Below are 24922 nucleotides of genomic sequence, written 5' to 3' on the forward strand. Positions count from 1 at the left end.
TTGAATAATCGATTATCACTTACAATAATCGATTATTCATGGCAGTTGGGAGCTGACCTTTGGCATTCAGTGTACTTGGCTATATATTTGGTTTTTGAAATCTTCAGAAGCAACGTTTTTGAACTGTGAAAGCTTATCAGAACACTATGTGTCAGGGGAAGTTCTCAGAAAGCTTTTGTTCATCGTTCCCTTGCTTGGTCTTGTGAAAGGAGAGGCTCGCGTATCGTGTGTCGATAGTCGGAGCAGACTCTCTTCAAGTTAGCAAGGTGCTCTGCTTGGTCTTGTGAAAGAAGAAGCTTGCGAATCGTTGGTTGATTGCCGGAGCGGTTCTCAGAAGCTCGCGAATCGTTGGTCGATTGCCGGAGCGGTTCTCTTCAAGTTGGTAGAGTGGTTTTCTTCGTTTTATATTCTGTTCATTTGATTATAATTTGTAAAACTATTTTTTAGTGGAACTGTTAATCACTCTTTGTAGTAATTAACAACTGGACGTAGATTCTGTTGAATCGAACCAGTATAAAAATACTCGTGTGATCTTTCTATTCCCTACACTCATTTTACTTAACGCATAACAACTGTTTGATTAATTTTCTGAAAGAAAATTTATTTTTGCTAAAAAGGACCAATTTCGTTTTAACTGTGATTGAACACGCTTTCCGCTATCTATGTTTTAATTCTGCTGCGTTATACTCTTCAAAAATTACCCCTTCGATACCAACAATATAATCTAAAGTGATCGTCATCTCAAGAGGCAAATAAAATTGTTAGTTTGTCTATGACAGGTAATTATTCTTTCCTCTCAAAACTATTTTTATAGTAGCTAAATTTTGTTTAATTTTTGTTTGTATGACACCAACTTTAACTCACAACACACAATCGTACACAAATAATATTTAATATCCTAATAAAAAAAACTCATTTCTTAACACACAATAATTATAATAATAAATAAATTTAATTTTTTATTTGTTGAAAATTTAAGTATGAATTTAAGTCTCACATTAGATAAATATAAAAAAAATTAAACATTTTATAAGAAAAAAAACTCATAAATTTATTGTCTTATAAAGTTTTTGGTTGTATGTAATATCAAATTTCTTATGTAGATTAAGCTAGTATTTGTATTGTATCTCTCCCATGAATCTCAATTGAAATATGTCTATTAGCGTTGGGTTGAGATAGATGATCTCTTGTTTATTTATAGGTTGGCAAATTTTATAAAAAAGTTTCAAATTTAAAAATTTAAAATATATTTTTTATAATTTAAATGGCATAATCTAATTATATTTTTCAAATTAAAAAATTAATTTCAGCAATTTAAAATATGTATAGAAATCCAAAATTACATCGTACAATTTAAAATAGTTTTCCAAATTTTTAATCTGAAAAAGACATTGATATAAAGAATCTAAAGAACTTTTTCCAAAAGTTACATGACATAGAATAAACTTATAGATTATGACAATCTTAATATTAAGACCGAATCCAGAAGTTCGCAAATTGGTCGATGCCCATTGTGATTTTGGATTGACCTATCTAAAAATATTATAAATGTGCCTCAGGAAATTAAAAACGATAAAATGAGAAAGATAAACTGACCTTAAAAGACAAAGGGTGGCGACAGAAAAGAGCACATCAGAAAGAGTCAAGTTGGCTGCGATGATAGTAATTTAGGAAGATAAAAAGATGAAGGTAACATAAATATATTATAGGTAGCTAAAGGAAGAAAAAGTTAAAAGGGTGTTGATAGGAGGCATATGGGACAAGCGTCCTACAAGGATTTAAAAGTAAAGGGTACCTACGTCATGGGCGGCGTTGATGGTAGCAGTGTTGAAGTGATGGCTGAGATTTAAATTGGTTTTAGGAAGTGTTATTAGTTATGTAATATGGAATTATTGAATTAATAAGAAGCAGTGGTAGTGATCATCAGCACACCAGGCGTGCGCTGTGATATAGTGGTGGGGTGACTCATGCTGCCCATTCAATAAATACTAATCTCTCACCTGCCTCTCATTCTCACCACATTCCCATTACTTAATTGCTAAACTTTGCCTCCATTTTCAATCTATATTCAACTATTCTTAACCTTACTTTCAAACAAATATTCTTCTTCATTTCCAGTCCTCTTCTCATCATTCTTTTAAAATCATCATTCAATTCTTTCTAAAGAAATTGAGTATTTTAGTTTTAAAATAATTTAATAATATAAATAAAAATTTTTAAACTTGTTTCATTACTTAAAAAATAAACCATATCTTTAAAACTTGTTTATATAGTTTCTCTATCTTTTTTTTTTAAGATATTTCATTCTTGAATGATCAGTTGACGATTAAGAAGTGCCTAAAAGATCATATAAGAGTAACTTCCATTTATATCGGATCAATTTCTAGTTTAGAGTAGGTAAGTTTCTACCATCCTTTTCCTTTTAGTTTCTTGTCCATGATCATGATTAGGAACCTCTTCGCATGTGTCATTGGTCTTCTATTCCTAATTCTTTGTTAACCTGAGATCCTAAAGACTCATTCTGATCATAATTCGGTGATTTGTAAGTGTTTTTAAAGTTCTTTGTGTTCGAAGTAGTTGTTGAACGTTCTTATAGCTGTAATGTTTCTCCTTAAGGTAAGGAAAGCTAGTTTTTGTTTTATGTGAATTTTAAATCATGAATTGATATTATTTTAAAGTGTGCAGTTTGTAGGTATTGAATGTTATGCTTGAAGTGTTAGTTAATGTGCATTGTTGTTGAGTAAGTGAATTTGATCACATGATGAGAGTTGATGCTGAATGATTTCGTGTTAAACTCCAATTGTATGATGAATGGTGTTGTTTATATGTTTTGGTTGTGTTAAATGTTGTTAAAAGTGGAGGGAAATGGAACTAGGTGGAATAGTAGGTGTTTTTGGTCAAAATAAGGGGGTTTTAGTATATGAGTTTTTGAGTTAAAGGTTAAAAGGAGTAAATTCAACATTAGAGTTTGTTTAGATGGGAATTGAGATTTGTTAGAGTTATTAATTAGTTGAAATCTGATCTAGAAAGAAGTAATAATATTTTAGTGGTGTTTTGGTTGGTTTTTAAATTCATTTTGGGAGTTTAGACTAGTAAAATTTTGAATCACAAGTTGTGTGTCCAAATGAAAGGTTTTAGGTGTGTTGCTAAGTTATTTCTGATTTGTTAGAGTCTCTAAGTTACTTAAAAATAAGCTAGAACTAGTGGAATTCAATTTTGGTCTCTAAGGTGAGGATTTGGTTGTTTTAAGTGAAATCTTGTTGTAGAACCTTTGTAAACTAGTTTAAGTTGGGTTTAACACTTTTGTTTAGTTCTATAATAGTTTAGAATTCAATCTAGGAGTGTTAAAAGTTGGTAGAAATGTTTAGGATAGGTCATGGGCTAGTTAAGGGTGCAAGTTATGTAGTTTTGATGATGTAGAATTTTACAGTGAGGCTGAGCAAGCAAAATGGTCTCGTTGGGCGAGTTTAGAGGAGTTTTAACAGTGAGTTCCAAAGGTTGAGCAAGCCAGCTCGCTCAACTTGGGGAGCTTGTTGTCTTGGCCCTCATTGGGTACGCTTGCTTAGCCTCAGAAGCTTGTTGTTTTGTCTCCCACTAGGCAAACTGAGGTTGTTCGTTGGGCGAGTGGGTCTGAGTTCTTAGGTGTTTTTGAATCTTTTCTTTTTATGTGCATGGTTTTAAAAGTTATAATGGTTTGTTGTATGATATGTGGTAAGGTTGGGAACATATGTTTTGACTGGAATGAGGTGTATAAGAGTTCTAAGGAGAATTCTTAATTAAGTGTTATTGGTATGAAAGTAAGGAGCACAGTCTTGGAAATTATCTTGACATTCTAATGATCATTCATTCTCAATTATAGAGGATTAATACATGTGGTGAGAGTAGCATGATATGTCTTAGTCTAGGTGCTTTCAGTATGGTCTAAGATGCGGTACAGACTAACATTGTGAGTGTGATAGGGTAAAACCCATTAGCAATGATTCTACAGAGCAGTAGAGACAATCACAAGTGCACGACTCACTATACTAAATCTAGAAATCCAATCTAGGTCAAACACATGATTAGGATGTTTGAATTATTTTGTATGAGAAACATTATATATGTATGAAGTTTTAATATGTTATGATTGGTTTTGTTTCACTAGTTTACCTTGTTTGTTTTCTTTTGTGCGTGGATTTTATTGTTTGTTCGTACATCAACTATAATCATCTAATGAGTGTGAGTAAAGGATAATGATATTTCGTAGAGCAAGTTTCGGATAGAAGATCAACAAAATTTAGTTTTCTTTAAATTAATAACAAAATATGTAATTTTATTTTAATTGACTTGTATATAAAGTTAAATTGTAATTATATTTTATATAATTATAATGCAACTTTTATTTCTCGTGTTGTTTGTTTTATATTATTAATTAAGTGATAGCTTATATACAGTATTTGCACTAAGGATGTTGCAAATTGTGCTGGAAATCTTTTTCGAACAAGGTTTTTTTTTTTTTTTTGATCGTGATTTTGAAAACAAAGTTTTTATTCCTGCATCTTCTCCAGCCTCCATCCTCATACGACTTGGATGGATTTGCGTGATTGTCCTTTTGGACTAGTGAATCCAATGCTTCTAGGGAATCTATCCTTGCAGTGGTGAGTACTATAAGAGCTGATGCAACTACAGTGTTCATGAGAATGATCACGATAATAACAATAATTACGTAGAATAATAAAAAAATAGTTTTTTTTTCTTTTTTCCTTAGTGTGAAAGTGCAATTGATAATAATAAAGATGTGCCTAGAAAAACTATTTTTATAAGTTCTTCTATTTTTGTGTATTTATTTTTTTTCTTTTAATATTTTTTGTAGTGTATGTTTTCAAATTTCTTGTCCTCGCATGTTAGCAGTTGTTTTTGTAAGATTTTATAAAAATAGTATCCTTAGTAACTTATCTATAATTACAAAGATAAAAGCTTATCATTACTTATTATTCAAAATCAAATGCAAAATCTATTAAAATGTAGAAATGTTAGGTATTGGCAGGTGTACACCAATAGATGATTTATTTCATCTTTTTTCAATTAATATATCTTTCATGATATTAAAAATTTCTTTGAAAAATATCTCAACTCTAAAACTTTAAAATGTTTCATGAGACATCCTTTAGGTGACTCTTATAAAGATTTTTGGCAGCATAAAATATTTCACTTTAAAACAAAGTTAGCTATTGTTTTGTTCCCAGCAATTTTAAAAAATTAAAATGTACAAATTTATGTAAAGATGAGAGATACACATTTTTGTCACAATCTTCTTGTTTTGTAAACTTTAGATCTTTTCCTTCAAACACTTCATGTCTAGACTGAAAAAAGGTACTCGATGTTCAAGTCAAATGGTATTCGATGAACTTTTTCTCGCAATTGAGTATTGAAACTTAATAAACTTACGTTTTTTTTTAATAAAATGAACTTAGCCTTTTATTTATAGGTTACTTCATGGACCCTAAACTAGTATAGGTCCAATAAAACAAACTTACCTTTGAATCCGGTTTGTTACTCAAAAACAACTCCCTTATCTTGGAGTCAGTGATCAATTTCTCATTCTGTTATTATTTTATTAATCGTTAAACTAATGGCTCAATAATAATAATTTAAACCCTGGTTCAGCTATGGTCCATCACAAACAATTTAGGCGCTAGTCCTATTGTAGTCCAAGTCCAAGACTATTTACTCTAGCTGACTTCTATTGATCTGAGAAGTAGACCGATCCATTGTGAATGTTAACCGTTCGTCTACCCTATGTACCATACAACTGCCAATAAATAAGCTAACACTAAAACAAAGTCTTCATTGTTTTGTTTGTGAATGAAACTTTCTTTGACTGAAAAAGTACAAGAAACAAAATTTTCATTGTTTCTTTTATCATATGTTTACATCATACTTCGATGTTTTAGGAAAGAAAAATTATTCTTGATACACATCATTTTTACATTCATTTTACATTTTTATTTTTTTAGTTTTTTAAAAATTATAAAAAAAAACTTTTTTATAATCATTTTATCATTAAAAGTGTGTAAAATGAATATAAATGTAAGTCATTTTTTCATTACTCCTTTAAAACAAAACTTTACAAGAATATCTCAAAAATTGTTTTTCAAGCTAATATATGTTTTCACTATATCATTTACTCATATTTGTCTTTCAAAAAAGTTTTCAACCTCTCTTAAACCTCCATTCTAAACGATAACATTCAATTACATGAAGTGGATACATCTATATATAATATCACTATTCCAATAATTTGAAAATAAAATGAGACAAAATGTATTTGTTTCCTAGGACTGAGTTCATTACCAACAAGCCTAAAAAATTTAACTTTCAAAATTTTATGAATCGTAGACCAAATCAATTTAGTTAAAACAAACCTTCAAACTTAATCAAGTTTAATTAAAATGACTTTTTTTATTAAATTTTTTCAGTAACTATTTAGATATATTTGGAATGTATTTCAGCAACAAATTAAAAAATCATAACTTTTAAAATTACATTAACTTTCTCTTTCATTTTTATTTCTTAGTTTTACTCTTTTTTTTCTTTCTCTCGTTGTCTTTTATCTTTTTTTTTTTCTCATTTTCAAATAATAATGCCCTCAATTCAAATATCAAAAATACTACTTTTACTAGTATATTTCTTTTTACATTTCAAATGATATGAATGGATCCCACTTTTTTAATTTTGAAAGAAAAATTTGAAAAATACTCTCAAATGAATGTTATTGTCACTTATGTATCGGTGTTCTTCAAATATTAAAGAAAAATGATATATTTAAATTTTTTATATTCATTTAATATTATTTTTTTATATTTTTTACTTTTTTTAAATATAAAATTTTATACGACCATTATCATGAATGTAAAAATATATGATTAAAAAAAAAGTTATTAAAGATAATTTTCGTATTAAAGTGGTGTGAACACTGAAAGTCACGTAAACATGTGGATTAAGTTGGTCCATGTTTCTCCAAATATTTGGTGTGTGGCCAGGATTCACTGTCTTCAGATTCCATACCAATGGCAACTTCCACTCTCTCCCACCAAAGTTCACGGCCATTCCCCACGGCCTGCGCCAGTTCCGGCCCACCAAGCACCGCCATTAGCCTACGGCCGCACCTCCCACCTTCCCCCAAGCCCCGAAAACTTGCTCTCAGTGTAAAAAACAGCAACCGCTTCAAGTGGGTCATTCAGTCGAGCTTAGCGGAGCAAAGCCCACCCAAAACGTTCGACATTCAAGAACTTGTGAGATTTCTTTATGACGATCTCACACACCTCTTCGACGATCAAGGTATCGATAAAACGGCCTATGACGAACGTGTCTTCTTTCGAGACCCTATCACCAAATACGATACTTTGAGCGGCTACCTCTTCAACATTGCTCTACTCAAAACACTATTCAAGCCCCAGTTTCAGTTGCATTGGGCCAAACCGGTCGGTTTCAAATTTAACTTCTCTTCATCTTATCTTCTTCGCTTTACTGTTCTATTGGACTAATGGAGTTACTATAGACAGGACCGTATGAGATAACTACTAGGTGGACCATGGTTATGAAATTCACTCTACTTCCTTGGAAACCGGAGCTGATCTTTACTGGAACTTCCGTAATGGGCATTAACCCAGAAAATGGCAAGTTTTGTAGCCACGTGGTAAGTTCCAAGTTCCAATTATCTAGTAGTGATGCTATGCTATCAAATTATGAGTTTTTAGATTAACAAATATTTCATGTTGGCATTGAGCTTTTCATTCCTTAATTTTCCAGGACTTTTGGGATTCAATACAGAAAAATGACTATTTTTCTTTCGAAGGTCTTATGGATTTGATCAGACAGGTATCCCTTCTGTTTTCCAATCAACCTATGTATGTTTTGGACCTTACATTCTCACAAAGTCGAAGTCTTCCGCAATTATTCTAACTAGAAGGGCTTGTTTTGCAGTTGAGGATTTATAAGACACCGGAATTAGAATCACCAAAATATCAAGTATTGAAAAGGACGGCAAATTATGAGGTTAATCGTGTCATTCATCAATATAATTGTTTTTCATTTCTAATGTAGTAGTCTGATTCATGATAAAATAACGTGCCAATCTGTTGAAATGATTAATGTCTGATTAAATACAAGGGTAAAACTTCACCGTTTTACAAGTACCAGATTGAATCTTTACTATTGTTATCTGATGCATTATATTTTTCATTTTTAATGATGAAACAGGTTAGACAGTATGATCCATTCATAGTAGTCGAAACAGATGGAGACAAACTATCTGGGTCTACAGGCTTTAATGATGTTGCTGGGTAAGATTTAAAATTCAAGTGTAGCTGTCGTTTGTTTGTTCTTAGAGTCAGCCTTAGGTTAATCATCCCCTACATACACAGATATATATTTGGAAAGAATTCCTCGATGGAGAAGATACCAATGACTACCCCTGTATTCACTCAAAGCAATGATGCTGACCTGTCCAAAGTTTCAATCCAAATAGTTCTTCCATCAGACAAAGAAACAGAAAGGTATGTCTTCTGAGTTTTTCTTGTCAACAAGTTTTGTGCTAAGACATTCATGTCATAGCTTAATAGAGAACTGCAGTTTTGTGCAAAATAATATATAAACATAAAAAAAAAAAAAAAGTGTGATATCTTTAGTTGAAGTTAAAGGTCTGTGCTTACTGTTTAATCTTGACCAGTTTACCAAGTCCTAATCAAGAAACAGTTCGCGTGAGAAAGAATGAGGGAGGCATTGCTGCAGTAATGAAGTTCAGTGGAAAACCGACAGAGGATATTGTTTGTGAAAAGGAGAAAATCCTACGCTCCAATATCATTAAAGATGGTCTTAAACCTCAGATTGGTTGTTTGCTTGCACGATACAATGATCCGGGTCGAACATGGACCTTTACAATGGTATGCTACGAAGCCTGCTTGATTATGTTTGTGGATTTCTGATATGTGTGCTAGCTCTGATTATACTACTTCTCAGTGTAGATACCTTAGGTACACTTTGGATGAATTATTTAGCTATAGAGATTAGGTTTGACAATAATAACAAAGAAGGAAACAGGATTATTCCTATTATTGGATGGGAGTGTGTTAGGAATCTATACAAGAAAAAAAAAATCCTAATCAAGAACCAACTCGCACCACAACAATGATAGCTGTATAAATTTCCTCTTTACATATTTAACAAACAAACTCATACAAAACCATAGGTATACAAGTATCTCCCAAAAGGAACACTATCATTTTCATACGGGAAAAATCTAGTTAAAACAATTATCTAAAAATTGCCTCCCTAACACTAAAGAGGCTTATTTATAACTCAGTTTCCCACCCCAAAATTACAATCTGACCCTTTTTCTTCTTCTATTATAGTGATGTAGAGGTTTATTACACTCCTTGAAATTATTTCTAACAGTACATCTCTCTTTCAAAAAGAACATTGTCTCAAGTAGGAGTTAATTTACTCAGAACAAAGTTCTGCAAATGAGGAGACTCTCTTTGCCTTGAAAGAATCTTCCTATGATGAAGACGGAGACTATCTTTTCATTTGAGGAGTTAAATAGCATCAAACTCTCTCCCCTTAGCCTGGAATTGAGATGTAACTTTGAAAAGGCCATATCGCTTATATGGACCCAGGTGCTCAAAAGAGGATAATGAACCTAGATATTACCTGAAATAGTACTGGAAAAAAGACACATGTTATTTCATAGTGGCCGACGAGAAAATCTTTAGAACTGATCTTTGTCACCAAAGCTCCTATTGGGATAAGATTTTTCCCCGAATGTACAGTATAGGTCAATAAAGATATCCTGGTAGGGATGGACATTTATTCTGAGGCTAAGGATCCCCAGATTTATTCCACTNGGATCAAATTAAAAAGAGAATTCAAGCCTTTTACAAAAGTAACAGAGATTATTTTCTATTACTGGACTGCCCACACAATTAGAAGGGATCAAGAAAAAGCTAATCACTCTNTGCTGACAGTNNTGAAGAATTCTCACATCGCAGTCCAATCTGGAAGAATCCAAAATTCTTCATCCAACTTCACTTTCAAGTTTAATGAAGATATTAATCCAACCAAGGCTACTCATCTTGGAATGACTCCTACAGATTTACAGTTGGCCCATCAAGATTGCCAAGAAATATTAAGACAAGGACCTTTGGGTGAAAATACAAACTTTTAAACCATTTCCTAAACGATGATAAATTTCCAATTCTACTCAAAGAATCCGACACTTTTCCAAAGTTTGATTTAAAACTTGGGCTTTGGCAGTTAGGAATCCATCCCTCTGATAGGCACAAGACTACCTTCTGTATTTCCTTTTGGGTTAAAATTAGCCTCCTCTTTGTTTCAAAAAGTAATGACCCAAATGTTTGAACCTCTCTTAGAACATGCAATCATCTANATAGATGATATCTTTCTATTTCCCAAAAATATGAAATCGCACAAGGCTCTCCTTGAACAATTCTTTGATCTAGCTAACCAGTTTGGCCTTATGTTTTGTGAAAAAAGATTCATTTGGTTCATCGGAAATAGATTTTCTGGGTATGCATTTCTTCCAAGGAACATACTAGCCTCAACCTCACATAGCTGGGGAAGTAATAAACTTCCCAAACGAATCTCTCATTGTTAAGCAGATTCAACAATTTCTTGGGACTCTTAATTATATCCGAGATTTTATTCCACATGCAGCTAAATATACTAATCTTCTATCCAAACTTTTGAAGAAAGATCCCCTACCTTGGGGCCTAGAACAGACCCAAGCTGCCAAATGAAAACTTTCAAGATCTTTGTGAAAACTATGGTATAAAAGATAACTTTTCTACTCCTAGGACACCACTACAAAATGTTGTTGGTGGAAGAAAGAATCGTGCTTTACAAGAAATGGCTTAGACTCCACTACAAATCTATTGGTTTTGATTTACGTGATATACAAAGAAACCCCATTGCACCATACAGTTTACAAGAGCCACTAGACAGTCCGACAGAAGAATGAGAACCAATTGAAAGGAATTCCAAGTTGACCAAGAATCACCCATTAGATGTTATGCTAGGATATCTTAGTGAAGGAATCACAACACCAATTTTAGCATACAACAACAAAAAGTTAGTTTTTTGTGTGAGAGACTTTATTAGATGTGAGTCATAAGCTAATGGCTTCTTGAGAAGATCTTACAAATTCGAACCAAATTTATGTCTTATTATAGATCTTCGTCTTGACTCTTGTGACTTTTGTTGTATGAGCTCCTAATATACATCGTTTAGAAGTCACATGTACGATGAATTAACAAAGTCTAAGCTTCTTATTCACTTAAAACTATTTTATATCTTTTCTATCCACGCTCAATAGTATTGCTTCATTTTCAATAAAGATCTATTTTATCCTTTTGAAAGTTGTTACACTAACTTGATGTTGGTCGGCTTAGTTAATGACAATTAATTCATTTGTTTTGTGGCTCATGACATGGAAGAGGAATGAAGTGCTCATATGGCTAAATGATTTCTCGTTGGATTAGCATCAATGCAGAAACCGTACGTAGCTATTGTTATTATCACTGCACACAACTAATTTTTCCATCATATATTTGGCTGAGTATATGAAAAATGTTGCTAAAAGTTCTCTGGTAAAGAATGAGAGATGTTTGGAACCAAAAATAGGAAATATAATTTGGAAAAGAAGTTAAATAGGAGATTATCAATGTTTATTAGCAAAAAGTTATCAAGTTGTAAGAGAACTATAAATGTTCTTTATTAAATGCAATTCAACAAAAGAATAAGTGCTACATCAATAAGTTCATTCAAGTGATTCAAGTTCATAACCTATTTGATAATGGGCCTATCTATATTCAAGACTCCATATAAAAAGATACCTCTTTTTTTTTCGATTGGACAATCTTGTAATTCAAAAATTACTTATGAATTGTATAATCTAAAATAAAAAAAATTAATATCTTCGCTTTATTTTCTTTCAATTCAACGGATCTAATAAATAAGTTATTTTATATAGTTACATTAAATGAAAATAAAATTAATTAATTTACAAAGAGTAAGTTATTATTGGATAAACACTATTGTTACAAAATAAGATATCCAAAAACAAAAAAAAAAAATTCGAAGAAGAAAGACGAAAGAAAACACTTTTTGGAAGGGGAAGAAAGAAAAAAAAATGATATTATGTATCTCAACAAAGTACAAAAGCACTCAATTTGCTTTACAATAAAAAAAATTATATAAAGACATGGAGAAAAACACGAAAATAGAGAAGGTAGATATTATAATAAACATAACAGATGAAAAATAATCTTTTCAACTCCTCTCGGGTTAGGAATATATATTTTGGATTAGAGGTTCTTAAGAGTAAGAGACTTGGTGAGCAAATTGACTGCTTGAAGAGAGTGGATATAGGTAGCAGCTTGATTAAACTGTTGTTGAGTTAATTAATTTTTTTTATGTGAAAAATCAAACTAAATTGCAATCACAAAGCATAATAAAGAATATTTTACCAAACCATAAGTTCTAATACTACTCTAAGGAGGAAAATGTGTCATGAATAACATTAACATTTTTACCCTAGATAATTACCCTACCAATAGAGAAATAAGATCAACATTAAAATGTTACGTGGAAATTCCAAAATCAGAAAAAAAACCACGATCATTGTTTGATGACAACTAGATAATAATACTATGTGAAAAATTTTACAACACAGATTACTCTCTCATGTCCTTTGATCCTAAGTACACTCACACCCTTCAAAGGAAAAATTTAACCTAAACCTTAGAACATTTTACTACAAGAATATAAGAAAAGTCATAGAAATTTAAAGTGTTTTTTATTAGGATATCTTAAACTATGAAACTAAAATCTATTATATAATCACTATCATTCACACCATTGCGATTTATCTCAAGTGATTTGAGATTTTTCAAGATATATTATTTTTATCCACTTAACATAAATCATATTTGTTGAATACTTTCAAAAAGACTAAAAACTAAACTTTTATTTATCATGTTACCCATAAACTAATGACAAACAAAAGTAATGAATAAATTTTTATATTCCTAGGACTACTTTTAAAAGGCCATGAAATTGTTTGAAATTACTATTTTTTTATACAAAACTTGCTTATGACCAAATAATTTATAAGATTATTAATTGCTCCTTGTAAGGTTTTTAATATTTTAATTCTATCACTTGTCTTTACATACTTCCGACTTTGAATACAAATTTTTTATTTAATAAGTATCCAAATCTTAATTTGTTAAAAAGTATAAAAAAAGTAAAAACAAAAAATTGAAAGGAAAGACTAAAAAGTTTGTTGAAATAAAATGAATTTTGTAGAAAGAGATAAAGTTTAGCTTTATTTAGAAAAAGTAAAGGTTTCCATCTTAACTACTTCTTTTTATTACTTATTTAATATTTTCATAAAACACAAGGAAAATATAATTAGCATTTTTAACCATATTATTAATAAGAAGTATTACATGTCTTTAAATAATTAATATATATTATTTTCCGAATCCTTTAACTACCTTACAAGAAAGTACTAAAAAGGACAAATATACTGGTCTCGAAAACATAAAATACATTCGCCACTCAACATAATAAAAATAGAAAAAGGAATATCAACAGAAAAAGTATGAGATGTTTAAAATTATTTCTCTTTTAAAAAAAAATAAAATTTAAATACCTGCCTTTTGAACATATGGATTTTTTTATTTTAGAATATATATTATATTAATATATATATATATATATATATATATATTAAAAGATATTTAGAAGATGAAAATTATAATAATAATATTTTACGTTTATAATAAAATTTTGAATAAAGTCAACGTGAAAAATTATTCCTAAGTTTAGAAATATATATATATATATATATAAATATAAAAAGAAATTTTGTAAAAGTATAAAAGATATAATATATGAAAAAATAAGTAAACTTTCTAAAAATAAAAAGAATAGACTATGGAAAAATATGTTGAATATATTCATAATAAATACAAATCAATGTATAATATATTGATCTAATGTGTATGGTTAGATTCGTATAATCAGTGCATCCATAAATCTCTTTAATATTTAATGTTAGATTCGTCTAATCATTGTATGGATACATCTATTTATTGTGTATTATTACGCTCATCTAATATGTATGAACAAACTCGTCTAATGTGTATTGCAAGGCACATTTAATCAGAGAATGAAAAGAATTGTCTAATGTGTATTAATAGACTCTCTAATATATGTATAAAGAGACTTGTCTAATGTATATTACTAGACTCATTTAATCAATGTGTGGACAAACACATGTAATGTGTATTGCAAGACTCATTTAATTAATGGATGGAGTCACCTAATGCATATCCTCATACCCATGTAATTAATATGGAATGACTTGTTTTATGTTTATGTACAAAATACTTGTCTAATTAGTGTATAGATAGACTCGTCTAATGTGTATTGTTAAACTTATCTAATTAGGGTACGAACAGACTCGTTTAATATATATTGCAATATTCATTTAATCAATGAATAAACTTATATATCTAATGTGTATTAATAGACTCGTCTAATCTGTGTATGAAATAACTTGTCTAATGTATATTATTAGACTCGTCTAATCAATATATGACTTGTGCAATGTGTATTGCTAGATTAGTTTGATAAATTTAATGACAACTCGTTTAATCAAAATATTTCTAAACTCATCTAATCAATGTATGGAATGACATGTCTAATATATTTTTCTTATGCTCTTTTAATTGGTATATCTGCCTATCATCTAATGTATATTGTCATACTCGTGTAATATTTTTTGCAATATTTGTCTAATAAGTGTATGAAAAGACTTGTTTGATTAGTATTTATAAACTTGTCTAATAAATGTATTGACAAAATCTTTTAATATATATTACTAGACTTGTCTTATATGAGTATATGGACACACTTGTAAAATGTGTATTATTAAACTCATATAATCAGTATATGTTCAAACCTGTCTATTATCTATTGCAAGACTTGTCTAATTAATTAGTGGAGAAACTCGTCTAATGTTTATTAATACATTTGTCTAATTTATGTATGAAAATGCTTATATAATTTATTTTGTTAAACTCATCTTATCAATATATAAAAAAATTGATCTGGTGTTTGTTGATAGACTCATCTAATTAATATATAAACAAATTTGTCTAATAAATATTCTTATATTTATTTAATCAATGTATAGAATAAATCATTTAATAATTTTTGTTATATTAAATTATTGACAAAATTGTTTAATGAATGTTTGTTTAAATTTATATTAGAAGACTTGTCTAAGAGATAATCTTACCATTTAATAAGAAGTATTACGCGTCGTTCAGTAATTAATATATATTCTTTTACGAATCATTTAACTACCTTACTAGAAAAAGTAGTAAAAAGGAATAAATATACTGGTCTCGAAAACATAAAATACATTCAACAGTCACAACATAATAAAAAAGAGGAACATTAACAGAAAAAAAAAGAATATGAAACTTTGAAAGGAAAAGTTTAGAAATATTAATTAATGAAAATAAAAGATATAATAAATGAGTTGTAGATTAGGAGGACAGAGAAGAAATAAATAGTATGATAACACCGGTTGGATTTAACGCCAGTGACCGTCTCTGATGAGAACGGTCAAAGTCGGACTGCGCCGCCCTTGAAAAACAATGCGAATTCGCTGGCGACGCGTTCCAAAACCCGACATGCAGTTTTTGTTTCTTTCGAACTTACTTCCCTCCCACCCTTCTTTCTGATGCCTCCCTCTATATATAGATATATATATATACCTTACTATCAGATAATCTTGGAATGTAATATAGGCGCAACTTCGTTACTAATTCTCCTTTCATTTCGCCACCCACTCTTTCTCTCTCTAACAATTTTAACTTTACATCATTTTCAACCACTCATTCAAATCTATTAAGTTCTCTCTCTCTCTAATCCGCTTCTCTCCATTTCACGGCGACATTGCTGCGTTCTCTGCTGTCTTTTGCCTTTCAAGGTACTATTTTTTTTATCTGTCTTGATTTTTATCTTTTATTTTTCTTTTTCAATGTTCGTGACACTTCGTGGGTGTCGATTTGTTGATGTGAATTTACATTAGTGTTTAATGTGTACAATCGGATACGAATATGGTTTTCCCTGTTTCGTCTTAAATTCGGATCTGGGTTTACGCAATGGTTGCTGTAGAAAAAGGATGTTTGAAAAGTTGAGCTTTGGTTCTGTCGTTTCGATTTCGTTGACTTCAGTGAAAGCAATAAAATTGTTACCTGGGTCTTTATTGTGTCTTGTTATTAGAAGTTATGATATTGTTTCACCTCTATATTTTTGTTAGTGATGACAAATTTCTTGTCCGAAAATCTTTTATTTTTAGTGGGATTTTCGTTTAATTTGAATCCAAGATTTTGTTTTTGAGTTGTCCAAACCTGACATCTTACTGGTTATTTACTTCAATCTTTGTGTATAAATATGCTCATATCAATCTCGTTTTTTCAAAGATTTGAGGAAAAAAACCTTCTTTTGACCTTTTTTTTTTTTTTTTTCAAACGAAGTTTAGTCTAATGCATAAATGCTGAGTTTGACTATATCAGGTTATCTAATATAGCTAAATGTGTTGAAATGAAATTCAGAACAGGAAAAATGGCAGAGACAAAACCAGACACACCATTGATGCCACCGTCGTCGCGGAAGCTTCCAGATTTCAAGAAGTCCGTGAAATTGAAGTACGTGAAACTTGGTTATCATTACCTCATTACTCATGGCATGTACCTCTGTCTTTCCCCTCTGGTGGTGATCATTGCTGCACAGCTCTCAACCTTTTCCGTGAAAGATCTCCATGACATTTGGGAGAATCTACAATACAATTTGATATCCGTCATTCTTTGCTCCACCATGATTGTATTTTTGTCCACACTATACATTATGACTCGTCCAAGACCCGTGTACCTTGTCAATTTCTCATGTTACAAGCCTGAAGAAGCTCGCAAATGCACAAAGAAGATATTCATGGACCAGTCCAGGAGGAGTGGTTTTTTCACAGAGGAAAATCTTGAATTCCAGCGGAAGATTCTAGAGAGGGCTGGCCTTGGGGAAAGCACATACTTTCCAGAAGCTGTTCTCAATGATCCTCCCAACCCTTCAATGCAAGAGGCAAGAAAAGAGGCCGAGCTTGTCATGTTTGGTGCAATTGATGAGCTTTTTTCCAAGACTTTTGTGAAGCCTAAGGACATTGGAATTCTGATTGTGAATTGCAGCCTCTTCTGCCCCACGCCCTCACTTTCGGCAATGATCATCAATCATTATAAGCTTAGAGGGAACATAAAAAGCCTCAACCTTGGTGGAATGGGATGCAGTGCAGGTCTCATTTCAATTGATCTTGCCAAGGACCTTCTCCAAGTCCATCCCAATTCCTATGCATTGGTAGTTAGCACAGAAAACATCACCTTGAATTGGTACCCTGGGAATGACCGATCCAAGCTTGTTTCCAATTGTTTGTTCCGTATGGGAGGGGCTGCCATTCTGCTTTCCAACAAAAGCTCTGATAAAAGAAGATCCAAATACCGGTTGGTTGACACAGTTCGCACAAACAAGGCTTCTGATGACAAGTGCTTCGGCTGTGTTATCCAAGAGGAAGATTCCAATGGCAAGGTTGGTGTCACTTTGTCCAAAGATTTGATGGCAGTTGCTGGTGATGCTTTGAAAACAAACATCACCACATTGGGGCCTCTTGTCCTTCCAATGTCCGAACAACTCCTATTCTTTGCCACGTTGGTTGGGAAGAAGCTTTTCAAAATGAAGATCAAGCCTTATATTCCAGACTTCAAGCTGGCTTTTGAGCACTTCTGCATCCATGCCGGAGGCAGAGCCGTGTTAGACGAACTTGAGAAGAACTTGCAGCTGTCTACTTGGCATATGGAGCCATCAAGGATGACACTCTACCGTTTTGGAAACACCTCGAGCAGTTCTCTTTGGTATGAATTGGCATACACAGAAGCGAAAGGGAGGATGAGGAAGGGTGATAGAACATGGCAGATAGCATTCGGTTCTGGATTCAAGTGCAACAGTGCTGTGTGGAAGGCTCTCAGGACCATCAACCCTGCCAAAGAGAAAAACCCTTGGATGGATGAAATCCACAGTTTCCCAGTTGAAGTACCAAGGATTTCATCCTTCTAGACAAATGCAGTTTTAAGTATTTTTGGGTCAAAATTAGGTGGTAACTGTTCAAGTGCTGGAAGCTTGGAGCATAGATTTTGTTTTATATTAAATCTATTTTAGTCAAAGGTTGAAGCAAGAGGTTTGGACTGCGGTAGTGCAATGTAATTAAAATCCTGTTCTGTATTTGTTTGATACATTTACAATTCTTTCCCATGAATGGAAAACGAAAAAAATTCTTATTCTTTAACCATGAGGTGCCTCATGAGCTACCTAAGACCTTGTTCACTTGAATGAATTTGGGAGAGAGTAATTGAGAGGATTTGAAAGTAATTTTTTTATTATTTATTTGAATAGATTTGGAGATAAGTAAAAGTAGATTTAAAAGTAAAATTTGTCATATAAATTAAATCTTACATTAATTCTTACAAATTTTACTTTCACCTATCTTTAAATCTATTCAAATAAATAAAAGAAATTACTTTCAAATCTTCTCAATTACTCTCTTCTAAAACCACTATTTTTGACTTGTTCATAGTCAATTAGTCTCTCACAAATTTATTCACAACCTCTTAGGAGACGGATATATAAAAAAAAAAAGTAAAATCAATTTTTCTATAAACTAAAATTACCATATACATAAACGTAAATTAGTTCCTGTGTAAACTAAAACTAGTTTATGAATAAGCTAATTTCCACAAATTCTCTCTTATAATTTCTTTTTTTACAAATTTTATTTTAACTTGTACATACGTTACTTTTGATTTTATTTTATTTTAAATATTAAATATCTTTTATACTTTTTTTCACATATTAAAAAAATTACGATATTGTATTTAATATAAAACAATAAATTACTGGCTAATAACATTGTTATTTTATATCAACAATTAAATTTCGTGTTTTTATCATATAAAAATAAATAATTAAAATAACGGGATAAGATAAAAATCATATTGTTATGTTAATAGAAAAATTAAACAATAATAATCTAATTAAAAAATATAAAAGTTTTGTATTTTCAATAAAAGAATGTAGTAAGAACTCAATTAAAAATATTTAAATTTATAAAAGACTTAAAACATAATTAAGTTTTTTTAGAATATCAATTCAACCTTTTTTTTTTACTTTTTGTTCTTACATATGACATAAGCAATAATTATATTTGAACATAACAGAAGGATGAAATACTTTAATGATGAATTTTGAAAAGAAATATAAGATTTAGTGATTTTACCTTAATGAATCTTGAATTTGAGTTAGTTGTTACTTATAGATGATGTCCCCATATATTATACTATACCAGTTCATTCATTTTCTATCCTAATAATATTGTTTTATTAGACAAATACTAACTATATCCACTACCATTATTAAAATAACATCCCAAACTGCTACCATTTCGTTGGGCTAACTTTTAATTCCGTTTTTAACAAGGTCGGATTGGTCAATTCGGCTAAAGTTTTAAAACACCAGTTTACGGTGAAAATGAGTAAATACTATTAAATACGGGGTGGCGATGTAATTAGAAGAAAGTTTGAGGATGAGCGAATGCGTGTGTGGAAAAAATAAAGAAATAAAGAAGCGTGGTAGGAAGGACCAAGAAACAACCTCAAATCCCTTTCCTCTGTGTCGATTAGAGATTACCTTCATCAGAGTCTGAGACCTCCCTTCATCTTCTCTCTCTATCTTTCTCTCTCCTCTCCTCTCAGCGCAACACCTCCTACTGTTTTGGCGGTAAAAGATGTCGGGGAAAGGGGCGAAGGGGTTGATCACCGGCAAAACCTCTGCCGCCAACAAAGATAAGGACAAGAAGAAGCCGATTTCACGTTCTTCTCGTGCCGGCCTTCAGGTTCTCAGATCTCCCTTCCTTTCTCATTCCTTTACCTCTTCCGATTTCCTCGTAGCCCGACAAAATCTCCACGCACTCATTCTGTAAATTCTTTTCTTTTCTTAACCCTCGTTATTGGGGTAACGCAATGTGAGCCATTTCTTGTCGGGTCTCGTAGATGTTAGCTGTGCTTTTTCCGTAGGATATTTTGACCAGCGGGAGAGAAAAAAAAAACATAATCAAATGTTGTTGTTTTTTTTTTCTTTGAAAGTTTTTATTTTTATTTTTCTTTTTTCTTTAGTTATCTGGAAGGTTTAATGCGAGTGTACTGAGTTAGTGAGTTTGATTCAGCGTACTCGTTCATGACCACATGTTGGAGACTTTAACCATGCTTTAGAATAGGGTTTTGCTATATGCTGTCCTCGATGTTGTGTAACTAGAATGAAAATGTTTTGTATCTTTTTATCTGTATTGTTAGAGTGATTTCGTCATCGTACATTATTGCTCTTCATATCTCTTGAATGTCAAACTTTTAATTCATTTAAATTTTGGCGGTGTGATTAAATCGGGAATATACCTCTTTGTTCTTGTTATTTTGACATTTTTTAAGTCAGTGTTGAGTCTGTGTAAATTTTGACTGACTTTTGCTATGTAAACACTTGGATTGTTATTTTAAATATGTTGGAGCTGCATCGACATGTAAACGCGTTTATTGCGGCCCATAAGACAACTAGAGTCCAGTTAGACCTGAAAATTTCTACTGTTGATGTTTAGATGTAGATCGCAATATTGTTTAAACAAAGTTATCCAGAGTCAGATAATTTGCTTACACATTAGTTTGCTTTGTTTATTTTCCATTTTCAATAATTGTTTGTTATTACAAATGCTTCTAACATTGCTGGCATGTTTCTGAATTGCTACAACCAAAAGTTCATATGTTTAGGGAGATTTACCTAACTATATATTTGGTTTCTCGTCTATGATTGAGGACACTGTCTTAGGTGTGACCCTTTGGATTTAGAAATTGAAATCAGTCCCTTCTTGGTATAGCTAGAAGATTGAAGCCAGTCCCTTTTTGGTAGCTAGTAGATTGAAGCATGTTAAGTAGGGTCATGTCTCCAAAAGTTTCAAAAGTCACCTTCTGTTTTAACGTGATATGAGTTTTTTACTATAATCTCACCAACCTTTTTAATCTTTTGTCCAAATCATTGTATTTTGATTCACACAACATGCTAGCATATAGTTTGTGGAACTATTGATACATTGGGGTAAGGAGTAGCAAGCTGGTATGTTGTCTTACGTGAGCTTCTTGTATATTGTAATTTGCAGTTTCCAGTTGGTCGTATCCACCGGCTATTGAAGTCAAGGACAACCGCTAATGGTAGAGTTGGGGCTACAGCTGCTGTTTACTCTGCCGCAATCTTGGAGTATCTCACTGCTGAAGTATTGGAGCTGGCAGGAAATGCTAGCAAGGATCTCAAGGTCAAACGTATTACTCCCCGGCATTTACAGCTAGCCATTCGTGGGGACGAAGAGCTGGATACCCTGATAAAAGGAACGATTGCTGGAGGAGGAGTGATTCCTCACATTCACAAGTCTCTTATCAACAAGTCTTCTAAGGAGTAGATCCCTAGTGCATAATAGCTGCTTCATGTGAAATTTCTCTCTACTAATTGTGTATTTGTTGCATGCACTTGATAAATCAGTAGGACCTTCTATTTAAGACTGAGTTGCTGTTGTTGATCATGGAGATAATGTTTAGTCTTTCTCTTCATCAATTTAGTATGTCTCAATCACTTCAAATCTTAATTGAGGATAATCCGGTCTGATGATTTGAATTATTGTTACTCTACTAATTGTGCATTTGTTGCATGAACATGAAAAAAAAAAGGACTTTCTATTTAAGACTGTGTTGCTGTTGTTGATCGTGGAGGTAGTCTTCGTTTATCTGTTTATCAATTTAGTATGTCACTATCACTGAAAATCTTAATTGAGGATAATTCAGTATGGTGATCTGAAATATTGTCACATTCAACCTGTGTTTAGCATTGCATCTTAGAATACTTGTGTCTGATGTCCATCCCAACCATGCTAGTAGGCTTGTGGATGTTAAGGTTGTTTATCTCAATTTGGTCTCCTGGTATTTGGGTTGGCATAAAGGGTTAAATTTATTGAAATAGTTTTGGTAAGCAACATCATTATGGCAATGGAAGTAATCATAGTATTGTAGTGATGGCTGTTGGCATGTCATCTATGATTGTGACATGTTATGTGGCTATATGGGACTGCTTGTGTTGATATATCAGGCTAACAGCGTAGCAGTGCAGCAATCAAGGAGTTGTGATATGGTACTTTTTTAGATGCGGGAGTGTTGTCATAATTCTATATGATGGTTTTGGATAATGGTTAGATTCAACCAGAGATCTAATTTTTATTTTGAAATTTTTGTGATGCAATTTTAGTAGATGCTGCAAGAACTGTCGCAGAAGCAGACAAATATGTTGTCTGTTCTACTTTTCTATTTTCATTCAATTTCACAGTTTATTGTATATAACAGCAAAACTCTATATTTTGCTCAAGCATGACCTTTTGTTTCTAATTTTCAAGTAATCCAGAACAAGTGTTAATAGTTTGAATCCATACATCACCTGCATCTTTACCACGTTTTAACGTCCTCTCTCCAATTTCAAAAGCTTCCTTTGATCCTTTTATGCGTATAATTTAATTATAGGTTGGTTATTTCAATTATGAACTTTTATATTTCAAGTTTTAATGCTATAAAAAATTAGTTTAGGTAACTTATTTTTAAAATTTTTAAATGGGATCACAGTTTTTTTTTTCCGTAGTATTTGTATAATTTAATTATATTTTAGTTCTTTGCCATTGTAAAATAGTCAAGAAATTATAAATTTAATTAACCCATGTCAGAATGCTTAAATAGATCATATTTTTCAGATAATGTCAATATAAATTTCATTTTCTCATCTCCTTTTGTGTGGAACAATTTTATATTTTCTTCTCTTTTTGTTGTGTCCATTTGTAGGTTATTTTGCTGATATCGATTTTATTTTTTCTTCTCCTATTTTTGTTTAATTGAGATTAACATAATGAGTTCATGATGTTACTAAAACAAAAATCGAAAAATATCTACAATTTAGAAATCATTTGAAAAGTATATATTAAATGTCAGTGTATAAAAAGAGATATTTTATCAGTAAAGCAGTAGAAAAAATTGGTCAAATGATGTTAATGAAGTTTGACTTTGTGATGATAAGTCTACACAGAAGTAGAATCTTGGAAAAGAAAAATAAAAAAAGTTGGGTGAATTTCATAAATGTCATTCTGGAGATGAAAATATTGTGATGATTTCAACTGGGGATATTAAATTATAAAGGATAATTAAACTAAGGAAGTGAAAATAATTATGGTAACACCACTCACAAAAGAAAATGTGATAAATACTATCATTATAGAACAAATTTTAATTGATTTTACAATGAAAAGTTTTGGCACAAGAATATGTATACATATTGAATACTCAATATTATTATATTGGTGAAAATCCTAATATTCGATTAATTTTGAAAAGCTATACATTTTAGGCTATGAAAATATCTGATATGAGATACTAGATGTAGCAATTTTAAGTATTGAAAATAAATCATTTTTTTTTCTCTCACGGTGAAGTCTAATGTCAAATTTAAAAATAAAACAAAGGTTAAATTATTTCATTTGTTTCATTTTGTATAAAAATCTCAAACCGTTCTTTTTTATGTATCTCATCTTAGTTTCTATTTTTAAAATTTTCATACAATAAAGTTTTTTCTGTTAGTATTATATTAATACCGTTATTACTTATCTGTTCGTAATTTTTTTAATTATTTAATTTTTTTATTTTTATTTTTTACTTTTAAATTTTTAAAAAAATATCCTCTATCAAATTATACAAAATCACATGTATCTTTGTCTTAGTTTTAATTTAGTTATATATATTTATTTTGTTTCAACTCAGTATTAATTTTTTTCTTAAAAAATAAAACATTCTCGTCTCTCTTTAAATTGAAAGAAAATTTAATTTTTTATATATGTTATACAAATATTTTTATTAAATTTAATAGTTTTATTAAATATTTTAAAAAAATTAAATTTATTTATATTTATATTTTATAGTGAATTTTATTTAAAATTATTTTAGAATTTTAAATTTATTTATTTTAAATTGTTTAAAGTTATTTAAAATTTTACCTTTGTAAAATTCTTATTTTTAAACAAATTCAACCATTTGTATATTGAATTTAATACATTTTAAAAATATGCAATTATTTAAAAGAATTGAAAAAGTTAAAAAACCATAAGGAAAGAGTAATAGACCGGACCAACCCACAAAAACGAAACGGTCCCTCCGCAACTAGTCATCCATAATATCAAATAAATTATTTTCATCTTTGGTAAATTTACCAAGAGCTATAGTCATAGCGATCCTTCTATTCAACTACTTCAACCATTTCCCAACACCTCATAGAGCATTTTCAGAGATGGGACGGACCTTTNTCATTTATCTCTATTCATTTCTCTATATATATAGAGAGAATTTGAAAGTATACTTTCCCTTGTTTTCTAATCGGTTTCAAATAAAAAATCATTTATGGGTCTATTGATGTCTAGGGCAAATCCATGAACTCGATGCGGTTATTCCTCATTTATTCTGAAAAATCTTCCAAGTAATCAATCATAAAATCTGCTATGACTCCAAAATCCGATAGAAATTTTTTTTCAGAACTGTTCAAGAAACAAATGATCCCCTCTTTCACTTCTTATACCTAGCGGATCTTCAGACATATTTCTCTCCTTTCATCAAAGAAACTGATTCTTTCA

At 31.0% G+C, this 24922-nt stretch overlaps 3 protein-coding genes across 3 annotated transcripts; all 3 read left to right on the plus strand.

Annotated features, from left to right (window-relative positions):
- Positions 1 to 6984: 6984 nt before the first annotated feature.
- Positions 6985 to 11865, plus strand: LOC106756555. Its single transcript, XM_014639029.2, has 8 exons — positions 6985 to 7463; positions 7541 to 7678; positions 7792 to 7860; positions 7966 to 8037; positions 8242 to 8324; positions 8406 to 8537; positions 8711 to 8924; positions 11493 to 11865. The coding sequence occupies exons 1-8, from the start codon at positions 7050 to 7052 to the stop codon at positions 11535 to 11537; spliced, it is 1167 nt and encodes a 388-aa protein (XP_014494515.1). The 5' UTR covers positions 6985 to 7049; the 3' UTR covers positions 11538 to 11865.
- A 3779-nt stretch (positions 11866 to 15644) lies between these two features.
- LOC106756415 (3-ketoacyl-CoA synthase 11) lies at positions 15645 to 18469 on the plus strand. The gene is made up of 2 exons (XM_014638838.2): positions 15645 to 16066; positions 16695 to 18469. The coding sequence occupies exon 2, from the start codon at positions 16705 to 16707 to the stop codon at positions 18235 to 18237; it is 1533 nt and encodes a 510-aa protein (XP_014494324.1). The 5' UTR covers positions 15645 to 16066; positions 16695 to 16704; the 3' UTR covers positions 18238 to 18469.
- A 1340-nt stretch (positions 18470 to 19809) lies between these two features.
- Positions 19810 to 21952, plus strand: LOC106756458 (probable histone H2A variant 3). Its single transcript, XM_014638895.2, has 2 exons — positions 19810 to 20068; positions 21377 to 21952. Exons 1-2 carry the CDS (start codon positions 19961 to 19963, stop codon positions 21671 to 21673), a joined length of 405 nt encoding a protein of 134 aa, XP_014494381.1. The 5' UTR covers positions 19810 to 19960; the 3' UTR covers positions 21674 to 21952.
- The last annotated feature ends 2970 nt before the right edge of the window (positions 21953 to 24922 follow it).

The sequence above is a fragment of the Vigna radiata genome, chromosome 2 (assembly GCF_000741045.1).
Source record: "Vigna radiata var. radiata cultivar VC1973A chromosome 2, Vradiata_ver6, whole genome shotgun sequence".
NCBI classification, from domain to species: domain Eukaryota; kingdom Viridiplantae; phylum Streptophyta; class Magnoliopsida; order Fabales; family Fabaceae; genus Vigna; species Vigna radiata.